This window comes from Drosophila kikkawai, chromosome 2R, assembly GCF_030179895.1.
Source record: "Drosophila kikkawai strain 14028-0561.14 chromosome 2R, DkikHiC1v2, whole genome shotgun sequence".
NCBI lineage: Eukaryota > Metazoa > Arthropoda > Insecta > Diptera > Drosophilidae > Drosophila > Drosophila kikkawai.
Window position 1 is genome coordinate 18,765,612 of NC_091729.1, and position 27,307 is coordinate 18,792,918.

Below are 27,307 nucleotides of genomic sequence, written 5' to 3' on the forward strand. Positions count from 1 at the left end.
TTAGTATTCAATATTTAATTTTATTTTATTTGAGAACTTGCTGAGATTGTAAGAATGTTTATTGATACAAGAAACCTAGTTTTTCTTTGAGCTAACTTAATTTCTTTCTGTGCACCTTTACTTTGCCTCTGCTTGGGCCGGCTGCTGTTGCATAGTGAATGAAATTGATTAAAGCGTAAATGAATTTTTGCGGGCCTAAATCGCCGCTGATGGCCAAGAGGAAGAGGTGGGGAGCCGGTGATGATTATAACACAAGATCGATTGCTGCTTGTCGCTGATCGCTAACTCGATGCGGCTACTGTGGAAAGCAGAGACGCCGCTGCCAGAGCCACCGAGCTACCAAGCTCCCGAGCTGCAGAGATACCCATTCTGGGAGCCCTTATTAAGTTTCTGAACATGTTTTCAAAAAGAAGGATCTTCTTGGGCCGCAACTGCCGCTGCTGCTGCTGCTGCTGCTGGTTTTTATGCCCTCATTTGACAAACTAGCCAGGGGCGAGGATCGACCTGGACCTGGACCAGGGACCTGGACTCAAATGGGATCAAAATCTCGCTGGCTCGGATCGATTTAAGTTTATCCGCACGATCAGCGCCAAAAAGCCAATACCGATCGAATGCCAATGCCATAATTTTTTGCCAATCCGCACGCACAGGCAACGGGAAAAAAGCGGCGGGTCAGGAATCAGAAATCGGGAATCAGGAATCCCGCCTTAGAAGAAGCTGCCGGAATTCCATGCGTGCTCAGCCAGCATAAACTGTAAAAACGGTAGCCACAGCGAGACGCTATAATTATTGGTCTCGATCTGAGATGGATAGTGGGAAAATAAGGTAGCACAAGCTTGGCTCACAAAAAGAGATAGTTCAAAGGGTTAGGAATATTTTCTGGTCAAGACTTAGAAGGTATGATAGGTATGGTTTTCTGCTTATAAATAAATCTTAAAAGCTTGTGGGGATATTTTATTTAATCTTTTAATTTTTAAGAACCTGTTTTCCTATAAATCACTTGTCTACTGTATTAACCCATTTGATAAATAATTAAGCGCCAGCAAGTGAAACAATCAATGGAGCTACCCAGCTCGGAAGTCGGTCAGCGCTTCTCATGGACATAGTGCCATTGCTGATTTCGCTTTTGGCTCCGACTCTCAGCCGCTGGGTCCGTCATCAATTGCCGCTTTGTGGGGGCTTGGTCTCCGTCTCCGTCTTGGACTCGGACTCGGGCTGGGAATAGGAGTGGGATCTGGTCAGGGTGACTGCGTGTGTGTGTGTAGCTTTGTGACGGAGCTTTCTGCTCTTTAATGGACTGGAGACGAGAGCCACATTAATTTAGTTACGCTTCGACAACGATCTCGAGTCGGCGCAGATCTCTGCATCATTAAAGACAATTTCGTGATTCGCCACGATTTGTGCAGCAAATTACTTGCTAAATTATAGAAAGCAAACACTGCCGATCGGCGTTGAGGGCCCCAAGCTCACAAATCAATAGAAATCAACGCCTGTCAGGGCTGAGACGATTCTCATGGCCATTGTTGACTTAATCAATAAAGCGAATTTGGGTTGTTTTCTATTTCTATTTCGAATGGAGTGGAGTGGAAATTTCACCCGATCGACGGCGATCATTTAGCTGGGCAAACAAGCGACAAATGGGAAATCTGGCCTTAGTAACTCATTGTGTCTTCTCTTCTCTTCTCGTTTTTTGTAGAGTCAGGCCTTGGCCTTAACCAGAGCTGCCAACGCGGCCGCCGTTGTGGCCGCCGCCAATGCCAAGTCACCTGTGGCCTCCTCCGCCTCGGCTAGCCTGGCGGACTTGGCTGTCAAGAAGGAGCACTCTCTATCCCCGCCCCATAGCGTCGTGGGCGTGGGCGTGGCTGGTGGCGAGGATCAGCACCGTCGCTCTTCGCTGCAGGGCGTGCAGGAGAAACTCACCCAGCTGCAGATGCAACAGCAGCAGCATCTTCACCAGCAGCAACAGCAGCAGCAGCTCCACCATCACCAGCAGCAACAGGCGCAGCAGGGTTCCGCTGGCGGAGTAGGAGTAGGAGTCGGTGGAGAGGCAGCCGGTCGAAGGTCCAACGAAGGGACACCGCCCTCCTCCCATCCCACGCACAACTCCGAGGGCCAGGCGCTATCCTCCTCGACGGCCTCATCTAGTCAGAATGCCACGCCCAAGAGCGACCGCGAACGGGAGCGAGAGAGGGAGCGCGAGCGGGAGGAGCGTGTGGAGCGTGGCAGCATCTCCTGCCTGCCACCTGCCGCCCTGGGCATGGCCGTGGGCGTCCAGCAGGCCCAGCAGCAGGCGGAGAAGTTGCTCAGCCATCCGGCCTTGGACTCGCGACGGGAGTTCGACGTCAGCAAAGTGAATCGTGAGTAATGGAAGCTTTAGTTATCAATTAATTTAAGGAAATACTTAAAAATGCAGGCATTGATTGAGGAAATTAAATTCTATGGTTATAATTAGCTATATTTATTTAAAGAACTCTATTTTCTCACTTCGATTGCATTAGTTTTGAAAAGTTTCCAAATACAATGGCATGCCTTGTTCATTATCTTGGCTTCCATCAGTGATTATAGGTAGATTATGGTAGATATGGAACGGTAATGTATACATGGGAATAACAGTGAGTGCGCAGATAAGATACAATCAAATGTCGTGATTCACTTGGGATTATTTTAAGTGTGTCATTATTAATTTTATATTTTTTTTTTGTGGCTAATAATTGCTTAGAGTAGTTGGGATTACGAACTGCCGGAGTTCAGCATTGATTTAAAATTAAAATTATTGTGAATTTGTAATTACAAAGAGTAGGAGGAGTGCCATAAATAATGAAATTCACTATTATTCATAATCCTATGCGCGACTGTGTGTGTTGTGAAAGGGGTTTGGGTGAGAGAAAAAGCAGAAAAGGAAGGGGAAATATCTCGGAACACACTTTAAAGACACAACTTTAATCAGGCCAGCAGCTGGATGGCAAATGGAAATGGCCGAGGCATTTCCTTTGCCTCAACGGAGCCGGCTTAATCCATGAAAAGTTCATTTGATTTGCTCACAAGGCATTAAGCACGTATCCCACAGATACTCACAGCACACCAGCACCAGCACATATACAGGCACACACAGACAAGTGGGGATACGTTCCTTGAGCTATGGCCAAGGTAATCTTGTTTGGTTCATCAATAGTTTAGCCATGGCCAGAAGTAAACCTGTGCCACCTCGTTGCGGATGCATCCATCGAGTGCTAGTGCGTGTGGGTATCTGCCGGATATAAATGGAAACTGTGAAGCCTTTTGCATACCAACAATATCAGTTCGAACTCAAGGGGACTTTCTTCACTCCATTCAGCCACAGCCACAAATAGAGATACAGCTACAGCTCCAGCTACAGATACAGATAGAACCACAGCTACGAACACACAACACTCGTATATGCATCGAAATCCCCTGGATTAAGCATATGAAGCATTCATAACGTTTATTCTGTGTACGGATGTGTGTATCCCAGTCTGTTTCTGTTTCTGTTTCTATGGCCCCTGTCGGTGTGTGCAAACAAACATTCGCCGCTTCTGGTTAGAAAGTGGGTGGTGTGTGTGTGGCGTGTGGGCGAGAGTGCCTGGTTGGGTGTTAAGTGAACACACACTTGTGGAGTCATTTGCGGGGCTTGGGCTGCATCCCAGGAAGCGTGCTTCGCTTCTGTTTGTCCTGGCTTCAGTCTGGCCCTCGGCTCAGCACTCGGGCAGCCCCTGCGTATACGCAATCTGGCCGTGTGCGAGAGCACGTCTACGTGTGTGTCAGCAACAGGTGGTGGCATCCGGATCCGGCGACTTGGCGCCAGTGTCAGGGCCAATTTGTGACCTCGCCTTCACAAAATATTTCGTGCGAAACAATTGACTTGAGCGATAAGTATCACTGTTAATATTTCAGGTCCACTATTAATACCTTGAGCCATCCTTTTGAGGCGACACATTCCCGAAAATTCGTCTCTAATAACACATACTAGTGACATGGCCACATGGCCAATGCCCATGAGGGATTTGATTTGAATTTCGTTGTGAATTTGTGAATGTATCGCTCCGTTTTTGTGCGTGCCATAGTGTGTGTGTGTGTGTGTGTGCGTGCGTATCTATGTAATGTGCTTTGTTGCATATTTTGAGGATTTGCACAACAAAACGTGGATGGATGGCAGGGGATCCGACGGATGCAGGATCCAACGATGGGGCTCAGTGCAGTTTGGTTTGCTTATTGTTGCCATCATTTGGTTGCTGTTGTTGTTGCTGCTATTGTTATTATTGTCATTTAACATTGCCATTTCGAACAGCTGTGTGTGAGCTCCATATGTAAATCTGTTTTGTTTCGTTGCGTTTTGTTGTGCACATGGCCCAGCAGTGTGTGTGCTGTGTGTGCGTGTTTATTGCGCCTAAGCTGCTCAGCGACGCAACACGATATTTATCCTGCCCCTGGATCCCTCCCTTACGATTTCCATCTCTTTTTTCCGGCAAAGGGGGATATTTCAGTTTTTGGGGCTATTTTTATGTGCCTGCTTTTGCGATTTTGTCTCTCTGGTGCTGCGCTTCGATTTATGCAGAGTTTAGTATGCAACATTTTCATACGTTAGCCTTAATAAATCCCCAGCCGGCTGCACTTGTCAATATGCAGGCTCTGCCCCTCCCCCAGTGTCCTGCAGATGCCACACTGTTGGCACCTATAAGCCTATGCACACACACATACACAGGCGTCGCGCTCTGCAATTGAAAATCACTGCGCCTTAGTTAACGACACGTTTGTGGATCAACGCGTTCGGGAAACGAGACAACCGACCGCCGCCCACTGTCCTCTACCCGCATTCCACCCACTTGACCTGACCCTGCTGCTGGTGCTGCTATTGAATCATTGTTGTGCCCGGCCCCGCCGAAAGTGGAGCAACAGCGGCGTTTGCATTCGTATGTGTCATAAGCCAGCAGCAGCCATGAATGCAGGAGGACTCTGTGGACATAAGCACGCGCTCAAGGATTCAAAAAATGGGCACCCATTCGATCGGCTATTATGCAGATGTCATTGCGCCGGGATTGTATAATGAGATGGTTCGGGTTGGTTCTCCGGCTCAGAGCCGGGTCCAAAGAACGCCCCGATAAGCCATGGTGGACGCACAAGTGTCGGCCAAGCCGGGGCAGTAACTTGTTGTGGAGCGAGTGAAGAGTGCTATTGGTAATCAAGCGACACAAAAGCATTGCACAGCTCCTGCTGCAGGATAAGAGATACCCAAAGCAGGGCCAGCAATTTTCGCAGTCACACTCGAAACGGGCTGCCGACTCACCTGTGAGAGGAGTCCCGGCTAAGTCCCGGGCCAATGGATTCGGTGGGCCAAAAGAGCAGGTGGGCTGAGCGGCAGCAGCTTAAGTGTTAAGCGTTATGCACAGTGGCCAGTCCGGAGCTGAATGATACCACTCACCGGATGCCACCTAAGCCGGTTCCAAAACCCACATCCCCAGTCCCAGTCCCAGTACCACTAGCAATCCCAATCCCAGCATATGTGCCGGCGCCGGGGCATAGATGCAGATGCGGATACAGCTATACAGATACAGATACAGCCTCAGATTGAGATACAAATTCGAATAAATGCCAAAAGCAACAGGAGGCAACATTTCCGAATTATAAGCAAAAAGGGATTGGCCGGGCCAACAGTAGCAGCAGCAACAGCAACAACAACAGGATAAAAGCCGGTTGTTGCCAACCAGCCACACTAACACACACAAATACGCAGTCACACACATGCAAATATATATATGGCCAGGACATGGCCAGGAGCTGAAGGCAGGTGCTGCAGGTGATGCTGATTGAGTTAAGCCACCATCATCGAGTGCACTGGGAAGTTTAGAGATACTGAAATAAAGTTAACTGAAGATCCCTAATCATTGATCTAGATTAGTTGCAACTTTATTGTTGTATTTATAATTTTTTAAAATATTTTTTTAATTAAAAACTGATTTAATTACAAAGTCCTAGACGCATTTGGTAATTTCTTTAGTAATTAATTATACATTTTTATTTAAATACGATTTACCTAGAATTTATTACCCTAAATACCAAATCATATCTTCATTTTTTTGCGTGTACCAAAGGAGATATTTACTGGGTGGCTAACACCTCTCCATTTCTGCAGCTTTCCCCTTTATCCTTCGCACAAAGAGAGCTACAAATTTAAAGGATTTAAATGTTGGCAGGAAGAACAAATCGAACTCTCCAAGCAGCCACAACAGAAGATGAGCCCGAAAGCCCACTTTCCACTTCTCACCGGCAACGTGCTACTTGCAACATGCAACGTGCCACGTCCCCGGTGCCAGCTCGAAGCTCGCACCGAGCGGCTTAAGGCTCTCTCTGTGCGCTTTGGTTTATAATCGAATAAATACTCCCAGTGTGTGCGCCGAGTGATTATCGAAACAGAAATGCATACACTGTCGGCGAGGCAGGAACTGAAACTATAAATCACTTGCATTAACTTTGAGCGCCTTTGTGCGAGTAAATATACCGAGTGCGTATCTATTAATACGCAAGTGGAATTATGCCGGCAGCACACTTGTAATTAGACAACAACGACCAGGCCTGCCGTTGGGCTCGTTCGATTATGAATATTATAAGACTCGAAGGCTCCAAGACTAGGCATTTTAGCAGCTGCAGCTGGGATTTGCCATAAGCTCTCGGTCGAAGGACACAGCAAAACACTCACTATCTTAAGCATCCTTTTGCGATTTTATTAAACCCCAAGCAAATGCCAACGTGCCAATTAATGCTGCTGCTAAACCGTTTATTTCCTGTCACTTAATATTGAATTTTCCCCAGCTCCTAGCCACATTCAATATTCCCCTTTAACTCTATTTTCACATAGATACGAGTATGTGGCACACACACACACTTGTACACTCACATAAAGGGTATTAGGGGAATTAGGAAAATCGCCCGGCAAGAGCAACTAATGCGAATGCAACTGGGCGCTTCATAATCCACAAGCGAAAACAAAATCATCATCATCAAGGAGAAGCAGCAGCAGCAGGAGTCGGGGCAGGAGCAACCACCCAAGAACATTAGGCGAAAGCATCAAGTTTGCGACTTATCCTTCGACCTAAGCCTCCTGAACCCGGTGAATATTCAGCCCCGAAAAAGGGGTAGCTCCTGCTCTCTCTCGCTCTGCTCTGTCCCAGTTCCCTCTCCCCCTGTCTGCCGCCTGCTTTGCATGCGAATTTGGCGCCAAAAACTTTCGAGTTTCAGCTGAGAGGGCACGACATTATTTGGGAATCCCTTATCCCTTTATCTGGCTTTAGCTCTAATCCCATCAGACACAAATGAAGAGAAGTTTCACGTTTCCAGTTGCCCCTTCTGCTCCGGCTGTGGCTGTGGCTCTGGCTCTGCTCCTTGTGCCTCCTTAAGCTTTTGTTTTTGTTCCTGTTCCTGCCCTTGCGTTTGAAGTGCTTTGGCAATGGCAACGACGTCGGGATTAGGCCGCCAGCTAATGCGTCCTTGTGCCTGCCACTGTGACTGTTCCTCTGCCGTGTCGGTATGTGTGCGGATTGCCTGCGTCTGTGTTTGTGTGTGTGTGTGAGCCAGGTGGGTTAGACGACGGGCCAGACAGTTGCCAGTTTTGGGAGCGAGTCGAGTCGAGTCGAGCTGAGCCGAGAGCCGAGTCTTTGGGGATGCTAATCCCAATACGACTGGCAATCCTGCCAAACTGCCGGCAGACAAACTCGCAAGCCTCGCCGCTTTCGAGCTGCAGGCGATGTACTGCGAGAAAAGGTAATGCCCGGATTTGCGGGAAATGTGAATAACCTTGAATCACTAAAAGTAGAGTTGCCCCTCGATGAGCAAACAATATTCAGGGATAAGCAAGCACTGGGAGAAAGGAGTTTGTTGGGGAAGAAAATCATATACTGATGATCTTCCATGCATTATTTAAGGGATTTTATTAATAAATTATTCAGTTTAAAATATTACTCTTGAGAAATTAAAAATAAGCTGAACTGAAGAGGAAAGTTTAATAAAAAATTTGATTGAATAGAATGAGAAATTCAATTCGTCAACTTATCTGTTAAAACAAACCTTAAATATTGAACTTTACATGATTTAAATATTTTAAATATTAAACTTTACATGATTAAAATATTTATTAAAGAAAATTTAATTAGTCTCTGAACAAAAAATATGTTTTAATTATAAATTATTGTGCTTAAAAGCAGACCTTTATTAATAATAAAATTTTATTAAATTAATTTTCAATAGAAAATATTCCCTATTTTGTTATATATTATTTTCTGTGTCCAATTATTTTTTTTTTTTTATTTATTATCCCATAGTTGGGGGCCTAGAACATTTCTCTCAGTGTGCTGGTGGACTTTATTGATCGCGCAGGGGATTATCCAGGGCGCTGGCATATTGGCAGAATGGCAGTCGGGCGGGCAGGCGATTGTCCATTTTCAATTTGTGCTCCGCCAGCGATTCGGAGTAAGGGGAGGAGGCGGTGCCACTGGATGGAGATGGGTTTGGCTCTGGGTTTGGGGAATGGGCCTGTAATCCGTTCGAATGCCCGGCCAATGCTGCCTATAAGTTCGGGGATACATCCATATGTACATATGTGCGTAAATACATACATATATATTGTACGTGCGCATTTTGCATTGTTGCTGCTGCTGTTGTTGTTGTTGTTGTGGTTGTTGTTTAAAGCCAGTGGCTGTCTGGTGCTTTGTTGTTTTAGCCTCCATATGAATCATACGCAACGTAATCCCAATTCGTTTAAGTCACTGACAATCCATGCGATGCCCAGGCGATGCCGCAACGCATCCAAACACCCAAACGCCCCAAACGAACACCCAGACCAGGCACACTGGCACATACACCAAATCGCAGCCCCCACCCTTCGCTCACTCCCCCGCGCTCCCCACCCCGCCCCCTTTTTTCCGTTGGGTCGAGCATATTTTCGCAATAAAGTAGATCCCGCATTAATCCCAACGATTTTGTGCTCTGGGCATTGCGTGTGCTTTATATTGTCCGTGTATTGGTGGCCGCCGGCTCTCTCCCTCTCGCTCTCTGTCGAAGTGAGTGTGTATGTGTGTGAGTGTGTCCGTGTTAATCCTTAAACCGGCAGAGCTAAAGCTGCCCGCGTCTACGTCGCTGCCAACTGCAACCGAAAAAGGCCCAAAAGCATGCCATGAGTTGGGAGTTTTTCGAAGGGCGAGCGGCTGCTTTTTCGGGGGGACAAGGCGAGCAAAGGAGCACGGGGACCACACAAACTCACACAGCAGCGACGCACAGTGACAGCCCGCCCCCTGTGCTACCACCCCACTTTCTGCGCCGACGACCCTGCTGCGAGTCTCGGTTTGCGGATGAGTCGATGGCGACGGCTGCTGCCGCCGCTGCCGCTGCTGCTGTTGGGAGATTAACTTTTTTCCATGCAAACAGAGGCGGCCTGGAAGGAGGGGTTTCCGAAGAGAGGGCGGAGGTTACAGAGGGGGTGCGACGGAGGGCTGTGGGGGCCAGGGATTTTGCGTTTGCGTTTGCTTTTGGTGGCCGTGTGGGCGAGGGATTTTATTTCGTGCGGGATTATTATTTCGGATTTAACTCTTCGTTTTATGGATCGCTTGGCATTATAATGAACAGCGGCGTCGCTCACAGGCCATGGGCGTACCAAAGGGGATTGCCATAATAAGATGTAATTAATAAAATTGATTAAATATTTGAAGTTTACATTGCCTTTGAAATACCAGGAACTATTATTTGGTATGGGTTTAATATCGGTATAAGATAGGAAGATAAAAAATGATTTAAATAAATTGAAAATTATGATAAATTAACAAATGAAATATCTATTAAATAAAATAAAATAACTGTTGAGATCTTTTGAATGATCTATAGATTTTGATATAAAATATTTTTATATTTCATACCAAAATTTTAAATGTTGTGTATAGATATTTTATTTTTACAAATATTTACTTGTATTACCCTAAATATCGAACTAAAAAACGTGAAATTTATAAATAATTTTATGAATTCATAGATCATAGATCTCTTTTTCATATTATTTTTGTTATTTTTTAACATTATACAAATTTAAAACTCTCATTTAAATGTTCTAATTTGTTTAAGAAAAGGAAAATCTTTTGATATATTTAAAAGATAAATCTGAAAATATGAAATTCAATATATTTTAAAATCCATGCATATACAAATCTTAAAAATATCTCCTCTTCATATTTTATATAACAATATTTCATTTAAAACCAAGTGAGTCTAATCCACTTTTGTCCTCTTTTTGGCCCTTGCATCCCATGGGTTATCCACTTTTTATCCATCCTGGCACGCCACTGCTCTATAACCCGCTTTGGCATTATAAACTCCGGTGTATTTTTATAACTAAAATCTTCGCATCGCCTGCGACACAGCTCCAGAGTTCCAATGTTCAGCGTTCAGCGACGGAAACTGTGAACCCGAATCCATTATAGCTTAAGCTGCTGCTAACACCAACACCCAGATACACACACACACACACACACCCGGGGAGAGGAACAGCCACAGCTACAGCCAGGGCATTATCCCAAAACGAAATGACATCCCTTGGAAATTAATCCTTAATTCCATTCATTTCGTATAATCCCAGAGATATACTTTGATAAGCGTAATGCGGGGCCAGCCAGAGAGCGCGAGAGGGGTGTGTGTGTGTGTGTATGAACGAGAGAGAGTCGAGAGAGAGCCACATGTTGCTATCCGTTTGTGTGCGTGTATCCGTATCTGCGGCTCTGCCGTGCGAGTATCTGTGTGCCATGTCCGCCTGGCGCTGTGTGCGTGCCATGCCATCGCATGGGGGCGAGCTCTCGACTCTCCGGGCTTCGGTGTTAGTATCGTTCCAAACATGCTGGAAGAAGGTTGGTGTTACACTCTCTTTGCCGCTCGGTTCGCGCCGGTTACACTCGCAGTGCGCCTTCGCGGCTCCAGCTCGTACTTGTTGTTGTTTATTGTTTATGTTTGATGGCCAGCAGCAATGGGATTATGTTTGAGGCGATGGATTATGAGTGGCAGAAGCAGGAGTCTGGCCTAAGCCAGCTTGATTGAGTGTGTGTTTGTGTGTGCTTGAATCCGAATCTGTGCCGAGTGCGAACTGTGAACCCTGAGTGAGTGAGTGAGTGACCCTTTTGACGGCAGGAAGTGAAAGTATATGTGGCGAGGACACTTGCACACAATGGATCCCTCAGTCCCGCCATTGAGTTCCTCTTTTAACACCGCAGCACGGCACAGACAGCTGTGTGTGCGTGCTTAGAGTCTGCAGACCAGATTTGCCACACCACTGTCAAGTCGCATTTGTCAACAAAGGTTGCGTTGCACACACAGCGGCACACCAGCAGCAGCAGCACACACAACCAGCCAACAACACACACAAAGCGCTCAAATGAACTTAAAAAGCAGAGCGAAAGCTTTTAAATCTGTTGCTTTCGTGCAGGCTAATCCCTATGAAGTTCACTAGATTCTCTGCTGTGTTGGTGTTGCTGTTGCTGTTGTTGTTTGTTGTTTGTTGTCCCCCCTTCAACAACAGTGGCAGACACCAGCTCACCAACGCACACACACACAGACACAAAGCTGGCAAGGGAGAAGTGAGGCAGAGAGCTGCCAGCAGCAACAACAATGCACGGCGCGCTTTGGCACTTAAACCGAACTGAGCCGTCGGGCAGAGCTCATCCCCAGAGCCCGAGGGAAGCAGGTCCTTAGCTAGCCACCACCCACTGACCTAAGCCACGCTCCAACCCATCCTAACCAGTGGCCCACAGAAAAAGCCAGGGCAGCAACCAGCAAGGAGGCAAGGCTGTGAAAATAAAATAAAGGCTAAGGGAGAAGGATAAGTGAAAACTGGGGAGCAGTGAGCTTGGGGTCTAGACGGGATCAGCCAAATACGAGTGTAAGAGTGTACGTACTATGCGCCTTCGAATAGCATTGCGGCTCTAACCGTTTCTTAGATGATTATCAGATTATTTATGAGAAGAAATATCTTGCGATACAGGTCCTAACTCAACACTACCTTTAAAGAGCCAAGTTAGTTAATTAATAGATCTTTACCAACTGTTCAGCCTTTTTATACCCTTGCAGGGTATTATAATTTCAGTCAGAAGTTTGCAACGCAGTGAAGGAGACGTTTCCGACCCTATAAAGTATATATATTCTTGATCAGCATCAACAGCCGAGTCGTTCTAGCCATGTCCGTCTGTCCGTCTGTCCATCTGTCCGTCTGTCCGTCTGTCCGTCTGTCTGTTTCTACGCAAACTAGTCCCTCAGTTTTAAAGCTATCTCACTGCTATATATGTCGGAACGGGCCGGATCGGACGACTATATCATATAGCTGCCATACAAATGTTCGATATATTTTTCGAAAAAAAAATATAACTTTGCTGTTTTTCAATATTTTTGCACCATTTTTTAGATGTGGCCATTATATATTAATTCTGAATTTTGGTAAAAATTTTATGAAAATCGGACGACTATATGATATAGCTGCCATAGGAACGATCGGGAAATTAATAGGAAAAAAATTATTGCTTCGTTGTTTTTCAACGTATGTTTATCTACTCTGAGATATAAGCTTTTTTTATTATTCTAGAATTTTGGTAAAAATTTTATAAAAATCGGACAATTATATCATATAGCTGCCATAGAAGCGATCGGTAAATGTATAAAATATGTAAAGCTGGGAATGTAAAACTGTAACTGTCAAACTGTAAACATAATAAGTATAGGTAAAATGTAATGAAACTCTGTTTTGTGAGTGTTTTCAGCATTTCAATCTATAATATAAACATCGAAACCAATCTGCAAGGGTATACAAACTTCGGCGTGCCGAAGTTAGCTTCCTTTCTTGTTTAGAAGTAATTTATATTCAAGATAGTTAATCAGGGCCCAGTTACTTAATGGCTTTAGTTCCCTTTAAAACCAACGACCAGATGTTATCCTTGGCCTTTAAAGAGCGTAACCCAGCAACATCTCGCTCTGATTTGGATCTGTTAATCCCTGATCCCAACTGTTTGAATAAAACAGCAATTGATGGAAACACGTTTCACCCTAAGAGCTAGAGCTTTTCCATTCGCTCATTACAATACCCTTTGAGGCATCTAATTACCCAACCCTTAGTAAGAGTACTCTGTCATATCGGATTATGTAACCCCGAGTGACTCCTCGAGCGTGCTGGCTGGTGATTAGGTAGCGTGATTTCGCTCATTACGCCTAAAAAGCGAATTCCGCCTCGGATTAAAAACCAACTCGCTCGCTTCATTCCTTCTGCCACACGGCTGGGAGAACGCTGGCCCACACCACTTAGGGATTATTCCAACTTTTGACTAATTTGATTATCTGATTCGGTATTCATAGTCAGGCCACCTCGAACCCTTCAACTTGGCTGGATAACTGCATTTTTTTGTGCCGATGCCCTGGCTCCACAGGCGGTTGGTTGGGTGTCATGTGCTGTTGCCGCTGGATCCCCAAAGACTTAACTGTAAAACCCCCTCGGCATTGCTCCCACATTCGAGTGCTCATGCATACAACATACTCACTCGCTGGCAGAAAAAAGAAAAAAACGCCAACTCAAATACCGCTGGCATTGGACGGAATCGCAAAAAATTAGCAGTTAATCCCCTTAAATTGAATGCCGCAGATGGTGTTGCCACTGTCGCCGTGGCTGTGTTGCTCGTGTTGCTGTTGCTGCTGCTTTTGCTGTTTCGCCTGGTTTAGTTAGTGTTGCCGGCTGAGAGCAACAGGAACTGGAGAGCTGTTAGCTGGGACCACACCAGAGAGATAGGGAATGGGTTAAGGGAACAATGGCGGAGACCGGCGTATGTTTGCTGCTCGTGTTTGTGGCAATTAGCCAGAGTTGCCACATAATACGCGCGGATAAATGTTTAAGATTTTAAGTTGGAGCACCAGGGTGACTTGGCTTTATTCCCGGGTCTGCCGACTGGACCTAAGCTGGCAGCCGTCAGTCCGTCAGTCCGACAGTCCGCGTGTGTGCTGGTGTGTTTGTGGTTTGGCTTTTGTGGCCAGGGCTTAGGGTATCCGATCCCCCCAACTCCTCATCCGGCGGCAGCACTTAATCCGCAACTAGCGAAGAAATCTGTTGAGAAATTTAACCTAATCCCGGCCGGGGCTCAGAGATCTCTGCACCGAATCCAACAAAGGCTGCTGTCCCGTCCCTCTCTGGGGAGCGGGAGGAGCGCACTGGCACTGGGACTTATAATGGCACTGCGTAAATCCCCTTCAAATTAAGCTCCTTGGCAGCCTCGCGTATCGACGTCTCGCACCCTTCCTCATCTCCGCCCAACTTCGAGGTTACGCTTAATGCAAATACAATGCTACGCGCTCACCGCAGCCGGATCAAATTTCATCCTCCTCGGAGGGCAGCCCCTGCCGCTGCCCCAGCCCCTGCCGCGCCCGCTGCCTTGGGCAGACAAAGCCCAAATGCCAAAATACCAATGCGATATGGCGACAGCGTCGACATCCTTTCTGCCTCCTGAGTAGGACATCGCCGCCGCCGCCGTCGTTGTCGTCGTCGTCGTCTGTGGGCCACTAATAAACCCAATGCCTCCCCGCTTCCGCTGCCATTGTAAAGCCGCTCATCTGGCAGCTCCTTCAGCTCCAGCTTCGCTCACTCGGCTCCCTGCTCCCAGTTCGCAGTTCGCAGTTCATTGGCAGCGGATTAAGCCGGCGCGCATTCGCAGAGGCAGCAAATACAAAAGACGCTTTTGCCATTGGATCGATTTAAAATACTTGAGCCGGCAAGGAAAATAAGCGGGACAGAGGAGAAAAATCAGTTGTGGGTATTAATAAGCGCAGGAAGGGTGGCCGCGGGCTGAGGGCTGAAGGCTGAAGGGTAATATGCATAAGCACCATTAACTTGTACTTAAAACTGTGGCAGGTGGTTGAGCCGGGGTGCGGACCGCTCCAAAAGCCAGTAGGAGGAGCAGGAGGAGGAGGAGGAGGAGGAGGAGGAGGAGTTATTCCATCCCGCTCTTTCGCTGAATGTAACTTAATTCGCCGTGTGGCTGGCAGCGTCTTCAAGCGGATTATATTAATCAATACAGTGATATATATGGCCTTTGTTCAGCCCTGCTCCTTACAGCTCCGCGCTTTTGCTTCCTCTTCCTCGTTTCTGGAGCGACTTGGCTTAAATCAGAGTGACAGCCACTAGGCGTATACTTGTTTTTCTTACTGTGGTTGCCTGAAACAGTTGAAATATGATGTAGAGCGAGTTTTCTTTCAAAATATTTTTTTAATAATTTGATAAATATTTTTGAAAGCTGAAGGTATTGATAACAATAACAAAAATAATACTTATTATTATGTATGTCTTATTGTTAAGTTGTAAAGACTGGAAAAAATATTCATGTTTATTACTTATTCATGCATTTATTATTTGCTATTCAAGCTTAGCAAGGGATACAAAGAATTTAAATAAATACATAGTTAGAATAAAGGTATTAGGCATATGTGAATTTTCAAATTTTCATTCATTCAATTCCAAGCCCATACATAAATTTATAAATGGAATTTAATACGCTTCCCGTCTAAGCTCCTGGGTATCCGCCATTCGTCACCTGGTGATGGCTTCTTGGCCTCTCAGCTCAGACCTGCTCCGAGTTCTTTTTGCCCGCTTTAATTGAATCAATGGCACAGATCGCATGTTGTGCTCCTTTCGCCGCCGCCTCTGCCGCCGACCAGAGACTTTGTTTGGCTTTAAGCAGGAAGATTTAAACGTAATGCTAGCCGATGCCCTCCGCCGCCTCTCCTCCATCTGCTCGGGCATATTCATGCATTTATGTATACATGCCTATAATTCAGTCACACAGTCAAAGCGTCTTAAGCGCTAAGTAGAAGCAACGTAAATAAGTAATATTGATAACTAAAGTGATTAAGGTTGCCTTTGCCGTTGCAGTTGCAAGTCCCAGTCCCAGTTCCAGTTCCCTTTTGGCTCCGTGTGTGGCTTTGTCTGCTGGCAGCCGAGTGTGGATCGGATCCCCGGGCGGAGTGGGTGGCCTGGCCATTCGAAATGTTTAAAACAAATGCAGTCTGGGCAGATTTATGGGTATACATATATACACATTCTCATATATAGTGGCCCCTTCTTTTTTGTGCTGCGGCTGCGATTACGTTTGGTTCAACTGGTTTCAGCTTGATTTTTGGCCACCAACCCCATGGACAGAACCCCCGACCATCGGTATCTCGGCTGCGTTTGTTTGCAGACATTATCGACATTTAAATCCCTTATTTGTGTCTGCCGAAGCAGTGTCCTTGTCCCTGTCCTGCCACTTGATAGTATTTGACAAATTGAAAATCCTTTTTGTGGCGAACGCTTGTCCTTGTGTGCACACACATGGCCTTATCCTGCAGTTCATAACTTTAATCCTGTTTCACAAAAACTTCTGCTTATTTGCATCGCTGAGATGCCGGCGAATCCCTCTTGTGTTCTTATGAGAAGCTTCTGCTTCTCCGGCAGCATTCTTTGTGCCTTAATTATTCACTTCTTGGAGACTCGGCCGGATTAAGTCCGGCTGCCATCAATTTATCATTGGCCACTTCGATTGCATAACTTTGCGCTGGTCGTTCGTTGGTCGTTGTTGGCTCGAGAGAGTCATTTGGCCGAAAAGTACACATCATAATCCTTTTGTAAGGATTTGTCCCTGTCCGCGTGGAGGCCACAGCCCCCTGTGCATTCAATTATCGTTGGCCTCGCAGTTGGCCATTGTCTCAGGGTCCCAGTTCCAGTTTCAGTCCCAGTCCCCGTCCCAGTCCGCAAATTCGCAAAACTAATGAAGTGCTGCAGCTCCTTGAGCAGCCTGCTAATGCCACTAGAGTCCTTTTCCTGCTCCTGCTTCCTGCCGGACTCTTGAACTCCTTAGCCACTTGGCCGCATGTATAAGCATGTTTTCTGGTTTGCTTCACAGACAAAGCTTAGAACCACTTAAGAAAATCCATTCACAACCTGAAACTAACTAGAGTCCTGGCCGTCCTGCCTTCGGCTGTGCCAGTGCGGGTGCGTGTGTGAGTGTCCTGCAAGGATTTTCGAACCGTTCCGTCTGAGGTTTGGTCGGTGTCGTTTTTGCTGCCAAAAGAAAACTCACCTGATGACGGTCCCAAATCAACATATGAAGCAAACAACAAAAAGGATTAAGTCCAAGACACACACATACACACACACACACCCGCATGCAGCATCCAGCCTGGGCTCATGCATAGTTTTACATGTCTAAGGACAAAAAATGAATTTATTGCGCAACAAAAACAAGACTTGAGACAATTCCAAAGCCTAACCCAAGAGGCCAAAGCCGAGGCCAATTTAGCAGCTGAGATGGCCAGGAGGAAGGGGTTTCGGGGCAAAGGATTCAAATAAATTACCGCTACGGGCCATACTTATTTCATTAGGATTATTTTTGACTAACATTTACGACTGCCCCCCCGACCCGGGCAGCAATTGGAGGAATGTCGAGCCGAGAGTCGAGTCAAAGGATTCCCTGATTTCCGGCCATATCCGACTGGGCAACTTTCGATTGGTTCGCCGGTGAGAGGGCGCTAAACGCGCCAAGCAGCCCACGTTACTCGTAAAAAGAAAGAAAATGCCTCGCGGCATTAATTATAATCCGCTTAAAAGTTTCAACATGTTTTCCCAGCCCCGAAAGCCCTATTCGAAAAAAAACACACGAATACAAATACGGCGGCACAAAAAAAGTTCAAATCTCAAAATACGCCTCTGACTCAGAGCGGAGACCAAGCCGGGTAAAAAAATCCGGAGGGCGGCAACTCAAATGCAAAGTGCAGAAAATTCGCATGTGCACAAGTGGAACTCGAACTGCTGAAGAGCATTGACTTTTGATTCGGAACAGAATTCGCAGGCTCTTGGAGATCAGACCAAAAGGCAGCTCAAAAGACCCTCGACTTACAACGCAGACCAATTGTAATCCTTGAGGGCTAGGAAGGAGCTGCAAATGGTGTTAAAATGGCAATAAAATAATATAATACTAAATATAAATGTAGGAATTATATAGAATAGATAATATTTTTAGGTAAAAGTTTTTTTGAAAAAACTAATTTAATAATCTGATCGGAATATAAAGTGTGGCTTACCTTAACTAGTCTGTAAAATACTTTCACCATCATTTGCTTTTATCATCTGCTTTTAAGGAGATTGAAGATTAAACTTATTAATGCCAAAACCTAAATTTCTAAATATAATTGGTAAGCCTTCCTTGATTTTCCTTTTGATTCCTAATCTCTCTTAGCGGTTTTTTGTGTAGTTAATCTTTCATTTCCAAGGTATTCATTATTCTGCAAGGTAAAGGCAATTGTTAGCTAGCTTATTTTACCCGTGTCCTGGGGCAAAGGACCGAAACTCACCCGAGGCAAGACGCAAAACCGATTTTCATTTTATTGTCCTGCTTAATATGTTTGTTTTTCTTTTGAGAGTGCAGCAGGCTAGGGGGATGCAGGAAGTGCAGGGAAAGCGTAGGGACTAAGGCAGGGATATGCCCAGGGAGCCAAAGGTGTGAGATGGCAGCCAAGCGAAAGGCTCAGGCGGGTGTGCTGTGTGCGTACGTGTCCTGGGGAAAGTTCTTAAGTCGCTCCGAATGCTGCTGAAGCTGCTGCTACTGCTGCTGCAGAGAGAGCTGTCGGAGGCATTATAAATTAAAATGCACGCATTAAAAATTCTAGTAAAAAAGAGTTTGCAATTAAGTAGGACTTAAGTTGAAGTGTAAATAAAAATTCACACACACTCGAGCGCATGCGGATCCCTTAAGAAGGACATGGAAATTTGTTTTCTGGCGTGAAGTGAAGGAAAAACTTGTGGCAATTTCCTTAAGACTATTGCTTAATTTCCGGTCACTCTTCCTTGAATACATCCTTTCACACACACGCACCCTCCTACACACACACACACCCCCAAAAAACACAACACACACACACACAGAGAAGCCTACTTAAGTCCCCTGAAATCCTTGAGATTTTTTGCACTGGTCAAGCAATGATAAGCAAATTTCCCAACAGTTCACTTGGCTTAAGACGAACCCTTCTCCCACTCCCACTGCCACTGCCACGTGTCCGTTCTGGTTATTAAAACTTTTGGTCTGTTGTATTTTAATTTTCCTAAATACCCAAATCACTCAAAATCATTTTAATAAGTAAATTATGAGCATTCTGCCTATAAATAAACAATCACACAATTTATTCCATCGAAAAAGTCGAGGAAAGACTACAAATATTTGCAGTCCTGAGAAGGATACTTGAGTAATCCTTTGCCGAGTCACCTAAATAGCTCTGCCCGCCCGAGGAGAGAGCCTGTGTGTGTGTGTGCGTGCATGTAGAGATTAAATCGTTTTGATGTCCTTGCCAAGGCAATTTATAATTATTTGTTTGCCTCGGCCTGTGGTCAGCCAATTGGTCAATTTCTTAGAAGAAAGTCGAGTGGATAAAACTTTTCCTACCCTTCCCTCCCTCCTCACACTTTATGCACATGAGATGTTTCTGGAAACTTTTCAAAAGATTATAAGTCCCCGGGGCCAGGGACTTGAGAAAGATGCGAGCTGGCGGGGGAAACAGCCAGGACGAGACCTGGCAGCATCCTTGAGCTGGGAATTTTCCAATTTCAGTTGATTGCGATGACTGAACTTGATTATTTCTGCTGGCATCGATGCAGGTTAATAAATCTTAAGCCGCGTGGCGGTTCGCGGGCGGAGATATCGCCTTAGCCCCCGAAGCTGGAGTTCATTTACAAATCGTTTGCCTGCTTAGGAGATAGAGAGGGGGAGCAAGGACTCGTCTGACTGCCTCGCCAAGATTTAATGCCCTCAAACAGGAAGAAGGAGAAGAGAACCCTGCGCATTTAATTCAATTTGTTTTGGCCCGACTTCGGCGCTGTCTCGATTACTTTCCATTTTTTCCCTGCTGCCAGTGACACTGATAATGCTAATAAGGATAAGCTCTGTCTGTGCCATCGTTGGCCGGGTGACTTAAAGCTGCTGATTCCCGGTGGCCGTCAGTGGCTGCGGAATTGCCAGAAGGTCGGGGGCTTGCCTAGTGCAACAATTAGTGGGTGCTCTATGGCTTTCGGCTGCACACTAACTCCACCGCACACTAAATGCACATGCAGGTGGACGGAATCCGCTTTGTTTTAGCCCCATCAAAACACGGCTCCATGGATAATGGATATATTGAGTTTATAATTCGCCTGCACGGCCGCCCAACGAGTTGGCGCATCGAGTGCCGCCCGCCGGTCATTAGCGACCGGCCAGCATAATGCCTGAATTTCGAATCAGAATCTGAGCCAGATCTGGTGTGGGCGGCTAATTTCGTTAAAATTTTCATATTTTGTGTAAATATTGAGAGAGTCGGCATCGATTGAATTTAATGGGATTACTGCTGTAACTACCGGGGGCCCCTTAAAGTTCCTAGAGCCCACTGCGCGCTGATCTGTGCCGGTGACAAACAATACATTATAGTTGAATTCTTTATTCCTTTTCAACTCGGCACAACCCACGCACACAACACACAGCACACACATACGGTCGGGCCGGGTCTGATGTATTTATTTTTAATGCCAATGGCCCCCAATGAGGTTTTCATGGCAATTAAAAGATTTGCATGGCCCACACACATACCACACCACAGCTCCTCGCACAAAAATATGGCATGAAAATCGCACGTAATTGGGCTGAACTTTTGGTTGGTCCGATATTTCCATCCCGTACATCCCTCGTTGTCCGCCTTTAAAACGCTTCCAGCTGTCCGGAGTCCCGCGTCCCTGCTCCGGACACGGCAAATGCCAATCGTTCGCCAATCTCTGGCTGCTTACAATTTTTATAATTGGAATAATTAATAATACCATTATGTTGGTCGGACCTGGGGCGTTAAGCCTATTTGGTGCCAGGCCCCGCCCCCTTGGAAGCATCAGTCCCTGTTCGGCGCTGTAATGGTAAATCGGCTATAACTTCTATTTCCCCAATTTTGGCAATTTAATTTTAAGCCTTTGATAATTGGTCGACCGGAGAAGTACTAGTATATAGTAAGTTTTAGCATGCAACGTGAAAAAGAAGAGAGCACAATTCATAATTTTTGTGAAATTTCAAGTTTTTAGGTGGGAGTTTTTTTTTTCAGGGGGTTCTGGGCGGGGCGGGTGGCTATTTAAGCGGCTAAAACCATTTGCGGTTAGCCGCAACATGCAATAATTTATTTTAATACTTTGGTGCGTGCGAGCCAATCTGCATATAAAGCCCCATTTCGAATATGTTTTAATTGCTTATTTTAATTTGTCGATGATTTGCACTTGAAACTAGACGGCACTAAACCGATTATTAAACAGCACTCGAGTGCGGACCGGGCTTATATTAGTCGCGTATTATTTCTAACCATTATTTTCCCGCCCCCTCTTCTCGCCTGCAGCCAAATCACTTCCACTCCACTGTGTGGTGGAGTCGGTGCACTCCCTGCACGCCTCCCTGACCATCGACACGCGCCAGCCCTGGAAGCGGCGGCCCAACATCGAGACGGACAGCTACGTGATCATTGCCGCGGCCACGCCCTGGAGCGAGATCGTCCAGACGGCCCTCCAGAGGCTGGGTTACTCCCAGGAGGTGGCCAACACAGCCAGAGGTGGGTGTCTTAGTTATAGTAGCTTCAAGCCAAGTCGAAAGGCTCACAAGCAGCCCTGCTTATACACTGTCTCAGAAATATTTAAAATATATACTAATCAGGATAATATTCTCTCCCTTGCAGGCTCTTTAATTATCAAACACTGGAAGCCCATTCCTTTAGAGCAGATTTCTGATAACCCGGCTGTGCCGGTCAGCGACATTGTGGGCGAGCTGACTTCGGTGATCACTCTGAGGATCGTGATCCTGCGGCCCAAGACATCGCCCTTTGGCGAGATCAAGGACAAGCTGCTCAAGCTACTGGTGCTGCAGTCGCATGCGGTGCTCCGCTCCACCGGCTGTCCGCTGGATGAGGTGAGTTTCCACTACTGTCAACAGCTATTTCCTTTTTCCCCAAACCCGTACCCGGCGCAGCCAATTAGGGATTCACTTTGAACTTTCACTTAAAATTGTGCACTAAGACGACGAAATTCTATAATGATTCATAAGCGGTTTACCCAGAGCATGTCCCCCACGTCCTTCGTCCTGCGAGCTCTTATCCGACTTGGAGTTGCCGAAAACTTGCCGAAAAATGTCTCTGGATGAGAAGTGGCGACGCTAATTTGCGTGATGTGAGGCATACACACAGACACTAAGACACTCAGACAAGGAGCTCGGCTTTTGCATGTCCTGGCTGCTGCTTGTGGAATATTAAACGCATAACGCATTGAAAATGTTTTGATAGCGACTACAAAGAAATTTTGTTAAGCCGAGTTCATTTATTTGGTTCACTTAACTAATCCTTTTTTGCAATAGTTTTCATTTTAATCAGCTTTGCGCTGCCTTGTCCTGCCTCCTCCAGGATATGCGTGTGTGCTGGGGCGTGCATTTGTGTGTGTGCCTGGCTTTTGTTTTCCTTATTGCAATCGGTTTAGAAGGCTTAGTTTAAATTCAGGGAGGAGGAGCTAGCCCACTGCATGGCTCACATGACCCAATTTCGTGGGCGGGGAGGAAAAGGCGATATCGGTGCATTAGCGCCATAAATCATACGCCCCGGCATTCGCTATCATTGCCAGCGATGAACAACACGAAATCACTGCCAGAAATACCCTTCAATTGATATTGCGACTGCTATTTTATTGGCCCCGAAGCTCCGGGCTCCGAGCCCACCGATTAATATTAGCAAAGCAAAGCAAAGCAAAGCAAAGCACGGCAGTTGTCGTCCCTCCTAATCACATGATAAGCATTTACCATAATTTCCACATTCGTTGTCTGACACCTCCGCCGAGGCGGCAGTGTCCGCCCGCCCCGAGGAGCTTTGGGGTGCGGCGATAGGAAAATCAATTTAATAATACCCCGCCACGTAAGAAGCGTCAACCCATTTTATTTACAATTAGGTACCAGCACCTAACCCACCCAGGCAGCGCGGTAGCCCCCCCAGACCCTCCTCTGAGCAGCTTAAGTGATTTGGGGCGCCTCCTTAGCTGATAGTGTGTGGAAAAAGCAGCACCAAAACAACAGCAGACATTATCTTTCCACAGTTGGGAGACAAAGCAGTATCTATGAGCATTTAATACGCCATACCTGGCACCCTTTGGGGCTGGCCAACTCATCGCATTTCGATTCTATTTCTGTTGGGTAAATTCAATTTTAATCGCCATAAGCTGATGTGTCGCTGCCTATCAGGGACTATCTATTTATCGCCTTCGATTCGAGGCACTGTCTGTTAATATCAGCTCCGCGCGGTATCAGTCCCGGTGCTCCCCAGACCCCGGTTTCTCTATATCGTAATAGGCAATTTCGGACTTGGCCAACCCGCCGTAGCACTCGCACATTTATGGCTAAGTAAATCCCGCCACTTGAAGCCCTGGGCCACCCCCCTTCGATACCGATACCGATACCGACGATTCCCCGCGAGCCGGCGACTGTGATTTTTATGACAGCCGCTTAGCGAGCGGCGGACCCGGGGTCTTAGTACCCTCTGTTGACAGTCGCTCAGTGCAAAGCAAGCCCCGGCCCAAGGTTGGCCACTAATCCCTTGCATTTCGCTCTGATTTCCACACGGAAAAGAATTTCGATGATCGAATCGATGAGGGTTTGTGTAACTAGGCGGGCTAATATTATATGGAATTATATGCGCAATCAATAAATTGAATATTTTAACTAGAAGTTCGAATTCAGACTTAATAAAATCATTATAATTCCTTTCCTTCCAGGTCACGCTCTCACAGATCTGCCGGAGCTCGCACCAAAACACATACGCTTTGCCTGGCGGCGAGATCTCCGATGATCTTCGTCGCAAGTTCGACCAATGGTGGTCCAACCAGCTCTCTCCCCAGGCAGCGGCCATGGCGCCCAAGATGCTGCCCTTTATGACGGGTCCCTCGGCAGTGCCGGTTCCAGTTGCAGTTCCCGGTGAAATGGACTTCCCGGTGGGCACGGCCATGGCTGCGGCGGCAGCTGCTGCCGCCCATGCTGCCGCTGCTGGCGGAGCAGCGGTTGGTGGCAATCCCCTAGGATCGATGGGCAGTCGGGAGAGCCTGCTGTTAGCCAATGAGGCTGCTCACCATGCTGGCGCTGGACCGGCTCCAGGGGCTGGACATCACGGCAGTATGCTAGTGCACCCGATGCATGCGTCTATGCATCACCACCATCATCATGGGGGAAGTGGTCATGGGCCGCAGTATCCCAACCAGAAGACTCGCATGCGCACCAGCTTTGACCCGGAAATGGAGCTGCCCAAGCTGCAGAAGTGGTTCGCCGAGAATCCGCATCCCTCGCGTCAGCAGATTCAAACCTACGTGGTCCAGCTGAATGCCTTGGAGTCACGGCGGGGTCGCAAGCCGCTGGATGTGAACAATGTGGTCTACTGGTTCAAGAATGCCCGGGCAGCACAGAAGCGGGCTGAGATGCGGGGCGGGAGTTTGGGGAGCGCCATGAGTGCTCTGGGCCATGCCGCCATGAATGGATATTTGAGCCAACACGCACCGCTGGGACAGAACTCCAGCAGCAGTGCCGGAAGCCAGCCAATGAGCATGGGTAACCTGTCCATGTCGCACGACTATCTAAAGAGTCCGCTCAGCCTCAAGTCCGAGGACATAGACACCATGTCCCAGCATTCGGATGACATGGAAGACGAGCCGAGCAGGCCGAACACCCCGCAGCTGCCGCTCTCACTGACCACGCACGAGCGCCATCGCAGCTCCCCGATGATGGACGAGGACGACGAAGAGGCATCCGAGCAGCAGCATCAACAGCAGCAGCAGCAGGAGGGCAAAAGCTCTGGCAGCGATGGCATGAACGGAAGCCTCAACGAGGAGGAGCGACAGGAAAAGTCATCGCGGGATGCCGAGCTACAGGACAACGAAAAGGAGAACTCTGGCACGGAGGAGCGCCACCAGGACAGCGATCCCCAGATAGAGACCGGCTCAAACCTCACCAATAACAACAACCACAATAACAGCTCGCACAACGATCCGGAGGTGAGCTCTACGCCAAAACGCACCACACCCAAGGAGGAAGACGATGACCTGGATATGGATGAGGACGAAGAGGACAACGAGAACGATGCCAGCCATTTGGATGAGTTCCGTTCGCCCTCGCCGGACATGGCCGGTGGCGTGGTGCCGCACAAGGACCAGCTGCCCTTTCCCATGGTGCCCAACTCGATGTTCTCGCAGTCCTTTATGTACATGAGCCACTACATCCCGGCCTTTGGCCAGGCGGCCGCCGGACATCCGCATCATCATGCCGCTGCTGCAGCGGCGGCAGTAGGAATCCAGCCCAACGCCCTCATGGGCGGCGGCGGTCTGAACCTGTCCAGCATCTCAAACGAGGAGCGGCGAAAGCGGAACCGCACATTCATTGACCCGGTGACCGAGGTGCCCAAGCTGGAGCAGTGGTTCGCCATGAACACGCATCCCTCGCACAACCTGATCCTTAAGTACACCGAGGATCTGAACACGATGCCATATAGGTGAGTTCAAGTTTTTTACTACTTTTATTATATATCCATTCCTTCTGCTTTGATTTATAATATCCTCCTTGTTATATATATCCTTTATTAATCCTTAACTTCCTTTGCTTCTGGTATTTGCAGGCAAAAGTTCCCGCGTTTGGAGAGCAAGAACGTGCAGTTCTGGTTCAAGAACCGCAGGGCCAAGTGCAAGCGCCTCAAGATGTCGCTCTACGACAGCAATCAGTGCGCCCAGCTGGGTGGCCTAGGATCCTTTGTGCCCAAGTACGAGGAGCGGGACTAAAGGGATCCGGAGTTTGAAATCAAAATTAGCAGCATTTCTTCATGTAAATAGTTGGACGAAGAGGAGGAGACACACACACACCCCAATTGAAGCAGCTTAAAACCACAGCTGCAGCTATGATGACAAATACTATACCCTATACGATAGCTGATAAATATGTAATCCCTAGTTTAGTCCACTCTAAGTATTATAGACCGAGAACTAACCCAGTTACGCGTTACCAGTTGCCAGAAGCCAGGAGCGTCTAGCGAAAATTAGAGCAAATAGATAAAGCCACTTACGAGTAATACGATCTTGCATGAGCAGCAGTATGACTAACCTATAGCTGCGACCTAGCCCTATCCAGTATACCCGCATCTATTTCTACCTAGTTCTAGCCATCGATATAGAGGAGGGGCGACGGCGGCCCGTTAAGAATAAGCAAACCAAAGAAAGCCAATTTTCGAGAGTCGATCTGCGATCTGTATATAGAGTATGTTATCCTAGGTACGCCTTCTTTGAGCATTGTGAATTTGTTTCGGTTTTAGTTGCGCGTTCGTATCTGCGGATTAAGCTAGCGCCTAAGTTTGAGTTGTACGAGTACCAGTACTAGTTTAGTTTAGTTGTCCCGCCTTATTTCGATCCCAGTCCCAGCCTAGCACATATCCCCCTCGACCCCTGCACACGGATACCGCATATAGAATGTATAACATATGATTCGTTGGTATCTAATACCAACAACCCCCAAAAAGCTGATACACCCAATCGGCTTCGCTATCCTTACACCCCCTTTTGATTCAGACTTAAAATATACTACTGAAATGAAAATGTTTTTTAAAGAAATTGTTCCATTAGTTTCGTAAGCCTTCAGATAGAGAATACAATTAATTCAAATAATATTGTAATTTATTGCAAGCATCAATACACAAAAGAAACAAAACAACACGAAAACAGACATACAGCGAAACACATCCACACATCTTTATATATAATATACATAGAAATATATTCCCCAGCAATTATTAAATGATTAAATAAATACAATTTTAAATGTCAAATTCAAATGGTGGCTTTTCTTGGGGGGAAATTTTGGGAAAACGATAAAGAAAGTAGATTGGCAATGAGGAGATTTTTTAAGGACTTTGACTTACCAAGAAATTTAAGTTTAAATCCGTATGGAAATGGCTTTCTTATCTTTTGAAGCTTGTGTTTTTTATTTAAATTTTGTTTAGAGAAATTTAAAGTTTGGAAAACTTCTAAGGAACTTATTAGGTGATTATTAACAAAGGCTAAAGGTGTTAGCTCAGTAAAAGTCGTAACTTAATGGACAATAAATATTAGATTTTAAGAAAAACCCTCTCCTTTCGCTGCTCATCATTAGGAGTTCATAAATTACCCTAGGAGAACGCATTTGCAGTCTACTAAGAGTCAGGACATCCCTATTTCCGC

General features: G+C 46.6%; 1 protein-coding gene across 1 annotated transcript in view; it reads left to right on the forward strand.

The window, feature by feature from the left end:
* dve (SATB1_N and homeodomain domain-containing protein dve) overlaps window positions 1-26,906 on the forward strand; it is a 45,531-nt gene extending 18,625 nt beyond the window's left edge. The window contains exons 2-6 of the mRNA XM_017169743.3: window positions 1,697-2,357; window positions 21,433-21,642; window positions 21,766-21,995; window positions 23,837-25,596; window positions 25,720-26,906. Of these exons, the coding sequence (XP_017025232.1) occupies window positions 1,697-2,357; window positions 21,433-21,642; window positions 21,766-21,995; window positions 23,837-25,596; window positions 25,720-25,879 (3,021 nt within the window). The 3' untranslated portion in view covers window positions 25,880-26,906. The remainder of the gene's footprint in view (window positions 1-1,696; window positions 2,358-21,432; window positions 21,643-21,765; window positions 21,996-23,836; window positions 25,597-25,719) is intronic.
* The last annotated feature ends 401 nt before the right edge of the window (window positions 26,907-27,307 follow it).